The following is a 16,914-nucleotide window of genomic DNA, read 5'->3' as shown; positions in this document are numbered from 1 at the left end:
ATATAGAAAGCTAAGGCCAAGGAGGTATGGCGGGATGGCACACATGTATACACACACACACACACACACACACACACACACACACACACAGTTACCTAGATACTGGATTTTTCTTTCAAAAGTTGGATTCCAAATTTTGTGTGACCACAAGTGCTCTTCTGTGACAGTTAAAGATCTTTTTGATGACCACATTTTTATCCACAGTCTAGATTGGGCCTTTTTATTGTAAGTGTGATGGTGAAATTAGTGGGGTAGCATCATGATGTACTCATAACCCAGCTGTCTGTGATAGCATGCAGCAAATCAAGTACAAAGGGATCCGTTCTGTGTTAGTAATTTTTATGTTACAAAGTAAGCTCATATATACAGAGACTGTATTGTATATATGGTTCAAAAAGTAGAACATTTGTAAATAAAAGTTTTAATGATTATCTTTTAAAATGTATTTTGGGGATTTTTGTTTTGCTTTAGATTATCTTTATTACTTTTAATTTAATATAAACCCATAAAGTTTTAGATTTCATTTGTGTTTTTCCCAATCTTTTATTATTTTATAGAAACCTTCTTCCTATTACTCATGTGTGCATAGAAGAAGGGGAAAAGCCCATGGTGATATTACCGTACATGAACTGGGGGAATCTTAAATTGTTTCTGCGGCAGTGCAAATTAGTAGAAGCCAATAATCCTCAGGTGAGAAAATGTCTCCAAATACCACTGGTTTCTGATGTCTTTTGAAGTAGGAATGAGTAACTGTATACGCGTTTTAAAGGCCTGCAAAGAAAGTCAGAGTGAACCAGGCAATATTTATAAACTGTTGATTTAGAGGAAAATAAGGTTGGCTTATGGTTCCTCCTGGAGCAAACTTGGCTGTTTTGCTCGGTTCACTGTGTGTTCATAGTCACCTCCCATGCATAGTGACAGCATCTCAGTCCTTTGTAGGATAGCTTCTGGAGATGTGTGTCCAGGATTCCCTTCTAGGAAAGGAAGCCGTTACAGGTCTGTCTGACCACAACAGTGGTGATGATTAGAGGCCTGGAATGTGGGAATAATTGGGATATTTTTATTGTGGTTGGCTGTAAGATGCCATCATTTAAGAGTTTCTTTCTTGTCACTACTCTAAGATTCCAGACATGTTATGATAGTGTTTTGCTCTCTGCTGTGTTTTGTGGTTTTGTTAAGTTGGTTTTGAGATTTATAATAGCACACTTATTGTAGTTAATAAGAAAAATGGACTCAGATCTGCATGAAGTATTTGGCTTAATATATATGATACGTTGTTTAAGCTAAAAGGAAAAAGCTGTGGTGTGAACCATGTAGTTGGAGGCTCTGGCTCATGAGCATCACCATGGGGAGGAGCTTCCTTCCCTAACCTGCAGTGCTGGTATGCACCTAGAGGAGCATGTCAGCAGAGAGAGCTACAGACTTGTTTAGTGCAATGACCTCCAGGGGGTATTCTGATCAAACCTACTCTGCAAAAGAAAAGAGCAAGTCTTTGCTGCATACACTGTTGAAATGGAGCAGGAATCACTGAGCTGCTGTTCTGTAATGCTTATTTTAGAGAGAATGCAAAAGATGAGATAAGTCACAGATAAAGTTAGATGGCACCCATTACAGAACAGAGGCCTTATAATAGGCGAGCAATTTACATTGCTCCCAGATCACATCTTGGTTGAGAAATAGGTTTAAAAAAAAAAAAAGAAAAAAACTCAATAAATAGGTTCAAGGAAGTGTTTTAGGGTTGGACCATGGATGTAGGTAGATCCAAAACTAGCTTTGTACTGTCAGCAAACTGTCATTTTTTTTTTTTTTTTTTTTTTTTTTTTCTGTTATGACAGGCAATTTCCCAGCAAGATTTGGTACACATGGCTATTCAGATTGCCTGTGGAATGAGCTACCTGGCAAGAAGGGAAGTGATCCATAAAGACCTGGCTGCTAGGAACTGTGTGTAGGTGTCAAGGGCTTGCTGCCATCACTAGATGGGTAGTGCTTCCTGGATTTGGGGGTTCTGTTGGGAGTCGTTGTGGGACTCAGACTGTTTATGGGGAACAGTGGGTGTTCTTGACACCCTGATGCCTGTCATGTTCATGTTTTTACTTCTTAGCATTGACGACACTCTTCAAGTGAAAATCACAGACAATGCCCTTTCCAGAGACTTGTTTCCCATGGACTACCACTGTCTAGGGGACAATGAGAACAGACCAGTGCGATGGATGGCTCTGGAAAGCCTGGTTAACAATGAGTTCTCTAGTGCTGGTGATGTGGTAAGTACCGGAAGCCCAGGTGTTGAGGAAATCTCCTTACTATTCCTTGACACTTTCATCCAGACAGCATGTGTAGTTAGCTCCCTCTTGACCCTCAGATCCTGGGCTGCTGCTGTGTTCTCCCTGTTCACACAAGCTGACACCTTGGCGGGCACTGGTGTCCCAGTGTTACGAGCAGTGTGCTGAGGTTTAGGGAGCTGACAGCAGCTCACTGTCTCCCTTGTACAAGTCTCAGATGACCAAGTGGCTACCGAAGCACAGAGTGTACTGCTTTCTGCAAATGGTCTCTTCCCAGTTGAACAGCCTCTCTCGTCTGTAGTCCTGACACTGTTTTTGTTGTTCTGTCTCCTCATCCAGAGCACACAGTTGGGCCCTCCTATTCAGTGACGTTGTTCCAGAAGTCACATGTACTCATCTGTTGAAATAGTTTTCCATCCCATTGCTTGTCTTTTTATTCTAGTTTAGATGATAATTGGGCCAGTCATGGTGACACATGTCTATAATTCCCAGCTCTTGGAAGGCAGAGCAAGAGGGGGAATCATAAGTTCCAGACCCACCTAGGGTAGGTACATAGTGACTTATCTCAAGAAAGAATGAAAAACTAAGCCAGGTGTGGTGGTGCATGCCTTTAATTCCAGCACTTGAGAGGCAGGTAGATCACTGTGAGGCCAGCGAATTCCAGGGCAGCCAGGGCTACCCGAAAAACCCTTGTCTTGGGAAAAAAAAAAAAAAAAAAAACTAATGTGTTTTTCTATCTCTTGTCTATTACATATTGTAGCTGGGTATTTGGAGATGTGGTAAAAAGTTTTGCTGCTAAGGTCCCTAAGTCTGTCACTCAATAATACTGCATTGCTTGTAAAATAATTGGGATTTGATCTTATGTTTCAACACTGAAGAGCTGGGCTTTCTGTGTTTGTATCCTGGTATATTTTATTTATTATTCAGAGTTGTCTGTTTATTTCAGTTTGACTCCTTTACACATTTTTCTTTTAATAGTGTATTACTGACACTAGTTTTCATTATTTACATTGATTAGTGTACACGCTTCATCATACACTCAGTGTATTAGTTTTTGCTGGTTTCTATAACAAATTCATGCAACCTCAGTGATTTAAAACAGTGGGTTTATTCTCTTACTGTCATGTCAGTTCTAGAGGCCAGGTGTTTGAAATGAAGGTGTTGGCAGGGCCATGCTCTTCCCACAGTCATGAGGTGGTTGGTGACAGTCCATCTCTGGCCCACATTCATATGCAGGCTCTTTTGGATGCTTTTCAGAACTCTGCTCCTCTCTCACAAGGCTGGAGTGACACATTGATCCCTACACAGTGCAGAATAAGCTTCTCCTGTCAAAGTCCTTAGTCACACTGTTCTCCATGGAAGGTAATATTTATAGGTTTTAGGGGTTAGGAAATGGATCTTTGGGGCTGCCATTCAGTTCACCGTACTCGGTAATTGAAATTATCTAAGATTTCCTTATGGGAAAACAACTCTAATTTGTAACCCTTGAAAACAGAATGAATTGAGAAGGAGAGAAAAACCTCTCATTAATTATGATCTAATTGATATTTTCCTCTTTCATAAACTGAGTGCTGTTTGGTATATTTCTCCTTTTATGTACTATTATGATAAAATTTGTTCACTTGATGTGAATGAACAATTTCCTGAGTTCTTAAAACTTTTCCTGTTCATTAAGGTTTTATATATTTATGTGTGTGTGTATTATTATCAAAATCCTTTTTTTCTTATTTAAAATTAGCTATTCTTGAAAAAATAAAAAGCCCAACCCTGTCATTTGAAATGTACAGAGTAAGTGTACATGGTTATAAGAATGGGTGGTACCTGACCTAGGGAGGAGCTGTGGGGCTGACACAGAAGGAACCTGTCTCATGTTGCTCACACGTGTATGGGTATTTTGCCTGCATATATGTGTGGATCCTCTGGAACTGGAGTCAGAGACGGATGTGAACTGCTGTGTGGGAGCTGGGAATTGAACCTGGGTCTTCTAGAAGAGCAGCTTTTAACTACTGAGCTGTCTCTACAGCCCCAGCAGTGGAATTTTTAAGTCACACTTATGATCACACACTTTCTAGGACTCTTAGGACAAAAGTAAACTGAATGGATGGGATTCAAGTTAATGCCATGCATGTCTAAATGGTATAGGCAAACTGAGTGAGAGAGACATATATAAACAGTACAGATAGTGCCTCTTCAGACACCGTTTAGGCATGCATTATGTTAGCTAGAATATAATGCCTGAATGCTGAATTACCAAATTCACTGCTGTGGGTCACTGGAACATTGTGCTTAAAAAAAAAAAAAAAAAAAAAAAAAAAAAATCTCAAACTCATACTTACAATTATCTTTATAGTCATGGTATTTTATAAAACCCATAAGCATTCATATTTGTCTAATAAGTTACCTTAATCAGAATGCCATTATACCAAAACTTCATTTCTATTTTTTGGCAGCTTTATTTTATATTATTTCAAGTTTTTTTTATTTTTACTTTTTAATTGAAAATAAATTTTTTCATATACAATATATTCAGCTAGGTTTTATCCCTCTCATCCACCCAACTTCATGCCTTCTTTCTCTCGTTAGAAAACAAATAAATGTAAACAGACCAGAATTTTAACAAATAAAACAAAAACAATGTAAAAGCATAAGAAACACACATGCACATGTGTGTGCGCACACGTACGTGCACACACACATACACACTCAAAACAAAACCCATAAAAATACAAAGTCAGAAATCATAACATACAAACAAAAGACCAGAAAGATTAAAAAAAAAAAGAAAGAAAGAAAGGAAAAGCCCAAACAAAGCAATATGAGACTAAAAATATCACTGAGTTTGTTTTGTGTTGTCCTTCTATTGCTGAGTATAGGATCTGCCCCTAACTGTTTACATATTCAATGAGATCCATTGGAGAGATCTAATCTTTCCTTTGGTAAGCAGTTAACAATTGGAAATGGCTTCTGGGTTAGGGACTGTGTCTACTTTTCCCTCTCAGTCCATAAGCACCGTCTGTCTTGGACCTGTGCAGGCCCTATGCATGCTGCCACATTCTTTGTGAGTTCATATGTACGTCAGTCCTATTGTGTCTGAAAGTACTTTTTCCTGGGTGTTTTCCATCCCTTCTGACTCTCATAATCTTTCTGCCTCCTTTCTTTCTTTCTTTTTTTTTTTTTTTGCTTAGTTTCTTGAGCTCTGAGGGGAGGGGTTAATGGAGACATCCCATTAACTGCAGGAGAAAGCTTCTCTGATGATGACTGGGCAAGACACTGTGATATATAGGTATAGGCTCAATGTCATTAGGAGTCATTTTGTTGTTAAACTCCTTTAGCATAACAGTATAGCATTTGGTTTTCTTATAGGACTGTGGTCTATCTGATCTCAGGTTCTTGGCCTCCCAACCAGTGTCAGACATGGGTTCTGTCTCATGGTCTTACATCCAGTCACATAGTGGTTGGTTACTCCCACAACGTTTGTGTCACCTGCTATCATGAGGCAGGTCACCGTTGTAGATTTCAGGGTTTGTAAATGGGTTGATGGTTACCTTTCTCCTCTGGTGATGTGCCGTGAAGACTCTAACTCTAGTTAGACACCGATGCAACTTCTCCATGTTCAGTGAATTACTGTAGGCTTATCTTTGGCATCACCTTGTGAAGAACAACCAGTAACTTTGGCAATGACATGAGTTGTTTGAGGGTTCCCATGGGGCCCCTTTTGGCAGCAGTTCAAACGAGATGTAACCCATTCCTGTCGCTGGAGGTTTCACTTGATGGTGATTGATCTAGTTGGGGCATCCTCTCCTCTATTATTTGGGGACTCCATTTAGGTGTCTTTCATATATATAAGAAACTTCTATTGTAGTAGGCTTCCATATGACCCGTGAAATGGCCTAGCTTTATTTTGTTTTAATTGCTGTGAGTTCAGTAATGGACATCTTAACAATTCTCTAAACTCACAATATCAGTAAATTTCAACAAGGTTTTTACTCTTATATCCCAGGCTGGTTTTGAACATGAAATCTTGCTTTAGCCTCCTAAGTGCTAGGATTACACGCATGTGCCATCATGATTTAAGTATTATATTTTTGTCTTATTCAAAATTATTTTGAGTTGGGCTTAGTATGTCATTATAAGAATGCCCCTTGGTTTCTCCCAGAGACAGGGTTCCTCTATGTGTTGTGGTTGTCCTGGAACTTGCTCTGTAGACCATGCTGGCCTTGAATTCACAGAGTTCCACCTGTCTCTGCTTCCTGAGTGCTGGGATTAAAGGTGTAAGCCACCATCCATCGCCCAGCCTTAATGTGGCTAGTGCTTAAAAATATTCATATTTTTCTTTCAAATTCTTACAGATTCATCTCATGCATGGATACCTCCTATAAGTGTCTTTTGCCTTGAATAATTGGGACTGAATAGTTATGTCTTTTCCTGTGACTATGGTTGCCTATTAGTGTAAAACTGCTGCCTTTCAGTTTGGGGCATTGAATATTGTTTTAAGGATTATTAAATGTTACATTCCACTGTTGGGGCTGAAAATGCTAACATCTCCATGAACACAGACTGATTTTGTTTGCCCTTATGGGTGGAGGTCAGTTGGTTGATCTGTCTTCCTTCCTTCCCTCCTTCCATTTCTTTGTGTAGCCCTGGGTGTCCTGGAATTGCTATATAGACCAGGCTGACCTTGAACTTAGGGATCCACCTGCCTCTGCCTCTTAAGTGCTGGTATTAAAGGCATGTTCCATACATGTCCAGTTTAGGAGGTAGGGTGTCAAAGTTGTACTTACTATCTTTTTTTAGGGTGTGCTGAACAGTTTTTGCCATCATGTACTGAGTAAATTAACCTTACCCCCATTGGAGTCTGCACGTGTAAAATGCACACTTGTAGGTGTATAAAATGTACACTTGTAGCTGTGTAAAATGCACACTTGTAGGAGTAAGGACCCTTTTCTTGAAAGAACCTTAACAGTTCTGTAGTTCTTCATGATTTGCTTAGAAACACATCATTTTTTGTTTTTGTTTTCTTTTGTCATAAAAGTAATGCATTGTAACTTTGGGTTTTGTTTTTGTAATTCTAATCAGAAACTTCCAATATTTTGGTACATTAAGATTCTAATGGTGTTAACGTCAGCTTTTAACTATCAGTTTAGGAAACACACACAACCAGCTCGTTATGAATGTCTCATTATTCTTATGTGACCTCACATAGGCCCTCTGAAGGCTGTCTGGGTATTGTTCTTGTTCTATATTTTTGTCAAATGTAGGCCCAACCACAGAATTCTATTGACTTTCTTTTCCTTTATTTGAAAAAAAATTTTTTTTGATTGATGCCTCCTTTGAATTATTTAGATAATTATAGTAGCAAACATAGTTGAGCTGTCAAGACTTTGCCTCCGATTGAGGGGTGAATGCAATCAGGAAAACACGGTTGACTGTTTCATGTTAGTTTTCTTGTGTTTATGGTCTTACATTGTGTTTAAAAAGCATTTTCTTGGGAAAAACAAATCAAGGAAATGACTTCCATGCTAATCTTATCAGCATGATTTATAGCAGTCAGGATCCTTTTTAAGGCATTTGAACAGCTTTTAGGCCACAGGACAAATCAGATGTGCCCCATGTGCCTTGCTGTTTCTTTGCAGACATTAGTGAACATTTTCCTAGGAGCAAAATCTATAGTTATGCAGAGCTTGCATCTGCAGTGTGTTTCTTCATCTTATTCCTGTTTGCCTGGTGTTCTATAGGCCATTGCTATGTACTGAGCAGATGTGCTAGGGAGTTGACATTTTCTCTGAGAGCAGTCTTTGGAACTCTGTTGGTATCTAAGTGAAAGCTAGAGTTACTGGAAGATGCTTATTATTTTTAAAAGTATAGAGTACTGTTCTCTATTTTCCATTACTAAGCTTAGAGTAGTGCTTAGAATTCCCAATAGTTATTTGTTTCCCTCATGGTTGCAGATTTTACACATCAGCAATCTTGAACCTATTATTTAGGTATCAAAGTCACATTAAGGGAATTAACACAGAATCATAAAGAACAATATAGAAATGAAAGGATGAGTTCAGACTTCTGTTTAGAAAATAGAGATTTAAGATTTAATATTATCGATGTTAAGATACTCTAGTTGTCTTGATATTTCCTAAGAATGAGAAACATGAATTACTTTAAGAACCGTTCTTGTGCCAGGTGGTGGTGGTGGCAGACACCTAATCGCAGCACCTGGGAGTCAGAGACAGGCAGATCTCTGTGTGGTTGAAGCCAGCCTGGTCTACAGAGTGAGTCCCTTGCATGGCATTGTAGCTGCTGCCTTTCAGGGTCCCATGAGTCTCTGAGCATCTCTTCTCCTGATTGCTTTGGAGACTTATTCTTACTCTCTGCTTCATGCTCCCTTAGAAGACCCTAATGTTCTGATGAAGCCATGTGTATCTGTTTGTGGAGAATGTGATGTGAAGAGCAACTTGTGTGTAGGTTTGCAGGTATCTAAGGACTAGTCATAGTTGCAGCCACAGCTGCTGGTTTTTGAGGTTAAGTGGTGTCTGAGTAGATTAAGGCTGATATAACAGAGACTAAGTAGCTTAAGACACAGGCTGCATTTCTCATAGCTCTGAAACCTGGGAAGTTGAGTTTGAGATATGGACCCCAAGTGCCCTTCCTGCTGTGCCTTCACATGGAACATGGAAGAGTAGGATTTGCTGAGATCTTTCTAAGGCACCAGTCTCATTCCTGAGATCTCCACCCTCATGATGTGAACTCCTCCCAAAGCCCACCTGCTAATTCCATCACACTGGGGTCAAGAGTTCAACATGTGTGTTAGAGGCTCACACACAGCAAGTCCACCATGTTCTGCTACTGGGCCTCCTAATTCATATCTTTCATCTAGTAGGTTGCTTCCATTTCTTCCTAAGAGCCAGCCTGGCATTTTAAGTTTGCAGAGCAATCAGTCACACAGAAGTTTGATCATTCAGTAGTGGTGGTGGTGGTGGTGGTGGGGAGACCCACCCTCAAAATAGAGAATAACATTCATCTGCACCTGTTATTTACATGTTCTTCTACCAGAGCAGCCTCGGGCAGGTGGCTGTGGTGCTAACTGCATGGGGGTACAGCAGATTCTGAAAAGCTGAAGAGTTTGGCTTTGATATTAAGAGTTTGTGAAGCATTGTATAGGGTATTGAATTGTATCGTCTCTGCACACCCATTCTCCAAAGGGTGTATTGGGAATCTTATTCCCCGTAACTAGGAATGTGACTTCATGAAATACCAAGGACTGCTGGTGACCGTAGAAGTTAGAACTAGGAAGGAAGGGGATAAATCTTTAGATTAGTTTTTAATGTCATTCCATAGTTATTTTTATAGACTCTGTTAAGAAATATGGCTGTTGTTTACTAATAAAGTTGAGTATCCTTCATCCAAATGCCTAGATTTTTTTTCTAGACTTGAATGCTTGTGTGTGTGAGTGTGTGTGTGTGTGTGTGTGTGTGTGTGTGTGTGTGTGTGTGTATTATGGGACTCAAGTGCAAGTATAGTTCTATTTATTATAATATTTTCAATGATTTTGTGCATGCAACAGTTGTTTCATGGTACAGAAATTTCTTCCTTGTCAGGTCTGTAACTTGGGTTTTGGAGTATTTTGGATTAGGGATGTCCAGCCTGTCAAAGACTGAAAAAACAAACAAGCATGTATGTTACCCACTGTTTCCAGATTGTGTTCATACTGAAAAGCAGTAACCTAAAGCTCAGTGCACTGTGTTTGGATTTTACAGAGACTTTGTATTTGCCTTGTGTGCCCCAACCTCCAGTTCTGTTCTTTAACTCATTGAGAACTGTGTGGCTGGGCAAGCCACGAACTTTACCTGTTTCCTCCCCTTATAAACCTAAGCTACCAGTGTGAGCCTCTGGAGAGTTTTGTTGTGAAAACTGAATGTGATTGGAGCTTCATTGCAAAATACTGTGGGAATTCTTGAGCTCTTGGCACTCAGGCATTATCCTCTCTCCCTGGCTTCAGTTGTTGTGAGCTCAGGGTTTGCAGGTGACAGCAGGCTGGAGATTGTCCCCACCCAAGCCCATCCCAGCAGCATAGCAGTAGCTTTGAGTGCACTTAGAACCTCAGCACATCCTCTAGGAACTACTGTGCAGCCAGGACTGAGCTGAGAAGGGAAGGCCTGGTCAGCCCCCGAGTGCCTCTGCTTAGGGTCTGTTCTTACTGGCCATTTACCTGCTGATTTTTAAGTCTGATCTTTTACTCAGCAGGAAGATTGTACTTTTTCAGGGTATCTGCTAACCAAAAGTTGTAAATATGGAGTTCATGATGCACCCAGTGGCCGAACAACTGCTTTGTGTGAACAATACCCAAGTTCCCTCCCTAGCTCTGAAAATAAGCAAATCAGAAACTCACAACTTCTTATATTTTATATAGTCTACATATTTCACTTATTGAGGCTGCTCTGTCCATTTAGGTTGTTTTCCATTTCCCAGTGTAATGAATTAATTAATTTAGGGGTAGCCAGTGGTTAAAAAAAAAACAAAAAAAAAAAATGTCGGAAGGTTTCTTCCGACAGACCTAATTACTCAGAACAAGTAACACTAATGTTCACATTAAAGAATGAATTCATTACAGTGTTCTTTCTTATCCCAGGTAGAGAAATTAACCAGTATGATAGGTTTCTTTTTATGCACAGTATTCTCTTAAAGAGTTTGTTCAGCTGCTGTTTTTGGCCTGTAGTTTACTATAGTCACCAGCATCCAGTTTTGAAATGCCCCTTCATTATGCTGCTGTTCCTTTCCTAGTGGGCCTTTGGAGTGACACTGTGGGAGCTCATGACTCTGGGCCAGACGCCCTACGTGGACATCGACCCCTTTGAGATGGCTGCTTACCTGAAAGATGGTTACCGAATAGCCCAGCCAATCAACTGCCCTGATGAACTGTGAGTGTTTTGGATCTCGGACATGAGCTTTGATGCATTTACTGTATTATTATAGGAACAAGTTCCTACATTCACACAGAGCCTTCCTTCCCCTTTGAGAATGATGAGTCTTTAGATATGATGAGACCTTGATGAAAACCACAGGTGCTGTTTACTGTACTTGGCTTCCTATATCAGTGCTGTGTAATCATACATACTAAAAGTTGGCCTGAGAAGCTAAACTAATAGTGAGGAAACTGATAGGATATTCTGTCAGTTTTGTTTAAACAAAAATGTTTAGTAAGATACAGTACTTAGAAAGGCCTCATGGGTCTAAATTTGGATGCCTAGCACCCACTGAAAATTCATATGTGGTCATGTCTGTCTCTGACTGTACCACAGGGTGGGTGGAGACAAACAGATCCTTGAAGCTCATTGGCTAGCCATCCCAGCTGCATCTATGAACTCCGGGTTCAGTAAGATAACCTGTCTGAGGAAAGAAAACAGTAGAGACAGTACTCACTGTTGACTTGGCCTCAACACACGTGCATTCCATACACATGCATACAACCACACAGACATATACACATACCACATGAGATCAGAGGCAGAGACAGATACCTTTCTCTTTATGATCTTGCCTTGCCAGGCACCAGTAATGCTGTGGGCTAGCAAGTAACAGATACTTCCAGCTTCCTGCCTCCATCACGGCTGTGGCGTGCACAGGGTCTGGTTAGGGAAGTGGGTACAGAAATGAATGCTGTCTACAGAGACTCCAGAAGGTTTCTCTGTCAGTTTTAGGCAGTGGCTTTGCTGTATATCCCAGATAACATTTCCTCTGAGTTCCCAACATCCAGGACGACACAGGCTGCTATTTTGACTGTGTTCTGTATATTTACAGGAAGCTCTGCACTTGCTCGGTATTTTGCATTCTCATGAAGAACCGAAATCCATGTGTGTGATCCAAATAACTCAGCTTCTTTTCAGTTCTAAAACTGCTAACACATAGTCAGAATAAGCTTGTTAATTAGGCTATCTTCTCCACAACCGCATTCAAACAGAAAATGTAACTGACACAGAATTGACTGAAAGGCCGTTGCTAGTCACATTTCTGTGTCACTCTGCAGGTTTGCTGTGATGGCCTGTTGCTGGGCCTTGGACCCAGAGGAGAGGCCTAAGTTTCAGCAGCTGGTCCAGTGCCTCACAGAGTTCCATGCCGCCCTGGGAGCCTACGTCTGACTTCTCTCCCAGCCCCACAGCTCTGAAGCAAGTGCCTATTGCAGATGTTTGCATGCAGCACAGTGCCTGCAGAAGCACATTTGTCTCCCAGAACACCGTGCCTTAGGAATGCTTTCAAACCTGAACTTCAAAAGACAGACTTAATGTGGAGTATTTTCTAGATACCACTTTTATTAGGTCGAACCAAAAAGGGGTTTTGTAAATTTTTTTGGCCAAAAATTTTTTAAAATATAGTTACTTTGGACTAGGGGGGTGCATTCTTAAAAAAAAAAATAAAAATAAAATAAACAGTTTTAAAAATTGTTTAGACACAGATATTTGGAATAGCTGTCTTAGTGCCAACTGCTTTTATTTTTATGTTTCACTTCATTGAGATAATCTAGGTGACTCACCTTTAAAGCTATTTTAATGTTCTGTCACTGCCTTTGGGAATGCTTTGTCTTCAAGATACGGTACTTTTCTCTGGAAAAACAGCATAACAAGGTGTCGGACTTGCCTTATACAAGGAAAGACGGTATGTTAGCAGAAGGAAAATTGAAGAAAAGGTGAAGAGAAAAAGAAATTTAAAAACAGCAGCAACAACAAAAACCATAGTGCCCCTGCATGGAACATTGCTTGTTTAGTGAACATGGCTCTGCTTTCTTGTTTGGGAGGCAGTGGCTGAGTTCATCCCATCTCAGCTTTCCTATGACCTAGAAGAAGGCTGGGGGCAGATTCGTAGGAAGCGGTGGTGACCTTATTTATTTTTTGCTCTCTGGGCAAGGAGATGGCACAGTTCCAGAAAGTGAATCTCTCTATGCCCATGGTTCCCTCTGTGTGCACTTGGGGTTGTGCTGTGCAGAGCTGGAGTTGTTGTGGGTTTGGGTTGTTCTGTTTTTAGTTTAAAATGGTTAATTTTTAATGCTTATCTTCAAGGCTGGCTTAAGTATAAATTTGTTTTTTAAAACACTTGAAAAAATTAAAGGATTCATTTTATATGATGATATTCAAACACTGTTCATAATGTGTGATTGGTGGTTGTGTCTGGAAAGAACATGTAAGCACTGGATGGTCATGTTTTATCCCCTGAGAGTGTGCCTCAGGTTCCAATACCCTAGCAGAAGGGCAGCTGACTCTGGCCTCTGTGGCATGTGAATTTGTGAATCTGGAGACATCTCTCCAGAACCTGTAAATGTAAGTATGTAGCTGTGCACAGACTCAGTTGAGAGTCAAGTGGCCTTGTGAACTGACTGGGCCTGTAGCACCTGCTTCTGTGTCCATCCTCTCAGGGCTACAAGAGAGAACATGGGTCTGTTTTTATTAAAAATGCCTCATGAATAAGCAGAATATCTGAAAAGATAGCTCCCACAGCACAAGCTCCTCAGTGGCCCGCAGGCAGTGCTTTCCATCAAACCTGATGCCTGGAGTTCAGTTCCTAGGACCCTTGTGGTGGAAGGGGAAAACTGACTCTTGCAAGTTGTCCTCTGACTCCACTGTGTGTTGTGGCATGCATGTGTGTGAGCACGGACAGGTAATTGTCATGAAGAAGATATGACAACTCAGGACTCTGTGATTGCAAGGCAAGCACTTTACCACCTGAGCTGTCTTCCCAGCGCCATGTGCTGTAATAGGAAAGTGAGAACACCAGTTACCTGGGTTATTCTGTGTGGAGCTACTAACATTCTTGTAGGATGTTTCTGCCAACATCTTGCTGGAACTGTAGCCCATGGGTACACACGGCCTTTAAGTACTCTAGGAAAAACGTTTCTGGGGTTATCTTTATTTTATGTGTGTGTTTGCCTACATGTACATATGTGTACCATGTGTGTGCCTGGTACCTGTAGAGGCCAGAGGAGGGTGTCAGAAGCCCTGGAACCTGAGTTACAGATGGTCGTGTGTCACCGTGTGTGTGCTGGGAATGGAACCGGGCTTCTCTGCTGGAGCAGTGAGTGCTCTAACCACTGAACTATCTCTTCAGCCCAGAAGTTGTATTTTGTTGGGTTTTTAAAAAGTAGATATACTGAGATATATTGATATCTCACCATTCAAAGTAGGGTTTTGATATGTTCATTATTGAATGGGCATCAACCACAGTCTAATTCAGTTTATTTTAGTTATTGCTTGTTTGTTTGTTTGAGATAGGACCTCACAGTGTAGCCTAGGAGGTTCTCAGACTGGCCCAGGCTGGCTGTGCATTCCTCCTGCTTCAACTTCACAGTTGCTGAGGAAAGGGGGTGGGGTACTACTGTGCCTAGTTCTCCAGTTCATACTTACTGCCCTTTAAAGAAACCCAATACCCATTTACAGTCCCTCACATTCCTTTCCTGTTCTTAGCTCTGGGCAGTTACTAATCTCCTTACCTCTGTCCTGAACTGAACATTCCGTGGAGTCATATAGTAAGTGGTCTTTTGTGTCTGACATCTTTTACTTAGCACTTGGTTTTCAGAGTTCTTCATGCTACAGCATGGCCAGCAGATACTTTATTCTGCTGAAAACTATTCCCATGTAAGGATATGCAACAACATCAGTTGGCAAACACTTGGGGAAATTGAGTTTTTGTTTAATCACACCCTCACCAGGACGGAAGAGGCTTTCGATGGGTCAGCCACTGTGTGGAGATGGGCTCCTACCTGGCTTTCTCCAGGCATGGAGTTTTGCATCTCAGGAGCTGTCAGATGTGAAGGGAGGCAGGGTGAATCTAAGGCATGCTCTGCTCACTTGGATTCAAGTTAGCCAGGACCAGCACTGCTTGAGGAGAAAGACTGGTAAGAATCACAGCCTAAGCTTTTAACTTTTACTTCTTGGTTCAGGAAGCCCTACCAGTCCATCATGGCTCCTGCTACTTGACTTCTGGCCTTCCTCTTCTTGTGCCAATCTGTATTAGGGCATGCAAAGGTAAGTATGTTCGCTGTACTTGGTATTGTACAATCTACCTCAAGGTGTCTTTGTTCTGGCTCTGTGATATAACTAGGACCTTTGGCCTCTGGAGATAATCCAGAAATTGGCTATATGCCTATACAACAATTTACAGTCAAAGAGCTTAAGCCTTTACCTGTTGACACATAAATCTTGGACTATGTCTTATGTCTTTATATTTATATGTACAAGAAGTTTGTTAACATTTACTTTTGGAGACCAAATCTCACTGTGTAGCCTAGAACTCTTGAGCCCTGTCTTGGGCAGTGAGATTATAGGTGTGCCAGCTAGACATTTAATTTAATGTGTGTGTGTGTGTGTGTGTGTGTGTGTGTGTGTGTGTGTGTGTGTGTATGTGTGTTGGGGATTGAACTCAGATTCTTGTGCTTCTGTGACAGGTGCTTTGCTGACTAAGCCATCTCCCCAGCCCCTAGAGGCCTGTCAACTTAAACTAGCACTAAGTAGTCACAGAAGTATATGTGTCTAAAGAACACTTTAGGATTTATCTTCAGAGATTGTCAGGCTCGAGGAGGCATTCGTCACAGTTTCTGGCTTCACGGAATACCAGAGTTACTATTATAAGTAAAGATCCTTTAGCTCCATCTCATCTGGAGCCAGAATGGCCTTGGCCTGACCAGGCCAGGAAGTGCAGTGCAGGGTATATGTATTTTGAGTTTTGTGTTGGAATCTCTAGGCAATGTCCCTCTGGCCTTTACTTCTCTTTTTTCCCTCAAGACCCACAGATGCCTTAGCTGAAGGAGAGGGTGGTGTATTTGACCTGACATTCATTCTGGTTACCTAAACAGATTCTTATTTTGTGGTAAGTGCTCCCATAGGATCCTCCCCAGCTCTTCTGGGAAGGCAGGAAACGGACGAGACAGGAGCCTGGCCTGCTGGACTTGGTGGGAAGCTCCCCACCCTATCTTCTCTGACCCTTCAGGTCTCTGCACGCTTTAGGCACCCTTTGTTGTTGGCCTCACCCTCTGGCTCATGCTCTGCATTGCCCTCTTGAAACTGCTCTCTTTCCACAGGATGTGGCCCTTAGGTGCATTAAAACAATATAAGATCTGGAAGTGGCTATAAATACTGGATTTTCCCATCACTGCCTCAGCATAGAGCTGTGTTTTAGAGATGGGAAGCTGATAACCTAGCTCCCTTAATTTACAAATGAAGGAAATGGAACTCACTATTGCTTGTAGACGTAAGATGTATAACAGGCTGTCTCTTGCATTGGTGTATTATAGGAGGTGGGCATGCTTTTCCAGGAAAGGAAATTAATTTGACAGGATGCTGACCTCCACTCCATTAGTAGTCATTTTAATAAACATCTATCAAATGAGTACAGATTCGTATATTTGGTTTTCTGGGCCCATGGACAGCATGGTTAACAATAAGGTTGCCAGGAGGGACGGTTTGGAGGTAAGTGGGCAGGTGTGTCATGAGGGTCTAACATCAAGAAGTTTAGACTTTGGTCTGGAGGCAATAGAAACTCAATAAAAGGCCCACATCAGATAGTGTTAAAGTCACTGTTTTAATAGTGTTAGTGGCAGGCAGCTGTTGCCACTGTACATCAGGTATGGTACTTATCACCTATAGTCCTGTGGAGTGGG

General features: G+C 41.2%; 1 protein-coding gene across 1 annotated transcript in view; it reads left to right on the top strand.

The window, feature by feature from the left end:
- Nucleotides 1–13,394, top strand: part of Ryk (receptor like tyrosine kinase) — a 75,667-nt gene extending 62,273 nt beyond the window's left edge. The window contains exons 11-15 of the mRNA XM_051206149.1: nt 558–690; nt 1,836–1,945; nt 2,102–2,261; nt 11,055–11,191; nt 12,298–13,394. Coding sequence (XP_051062106.1) covers nt 558–690; nt 1,836–1,945; nt 2,102–2,261; nt 11,055–11,191; nt 12,298–12,409 — 652 coding nt within the window. The 3' untranslated portion in view covers nt 12,410–13,394. The remainder of the gene's footprint in view (nt 1–557; nt 691–1,835; nt 1,946–2,101; nt 2,262–11,054; nt 11,192–12,297) is intronic.
- The last annotated feature ends 3,520 nt before the right edge of the window (nt 13,395–16,914 follow it).

Source organism: Phodopus roborovskii, unplaced genomic scaffold (assembly GCF_943737965.1).
Source record: "Phodopus roborovskii unplaced genomic scaffold, PHOROB, whole genome shotgun sequence".
NCBI classification, from domain to species: Eukaryota; Metazoa; Chordata; class Mammalia; order Rodentia; family Cricetidae; genus Phodopus; species Phodopus roborovskii.
The sequence above is the reverse complement of the archived record's forward strand: the minus strand, read 5'-3'. Positions and strand labels throughout refer to the sequence as shown.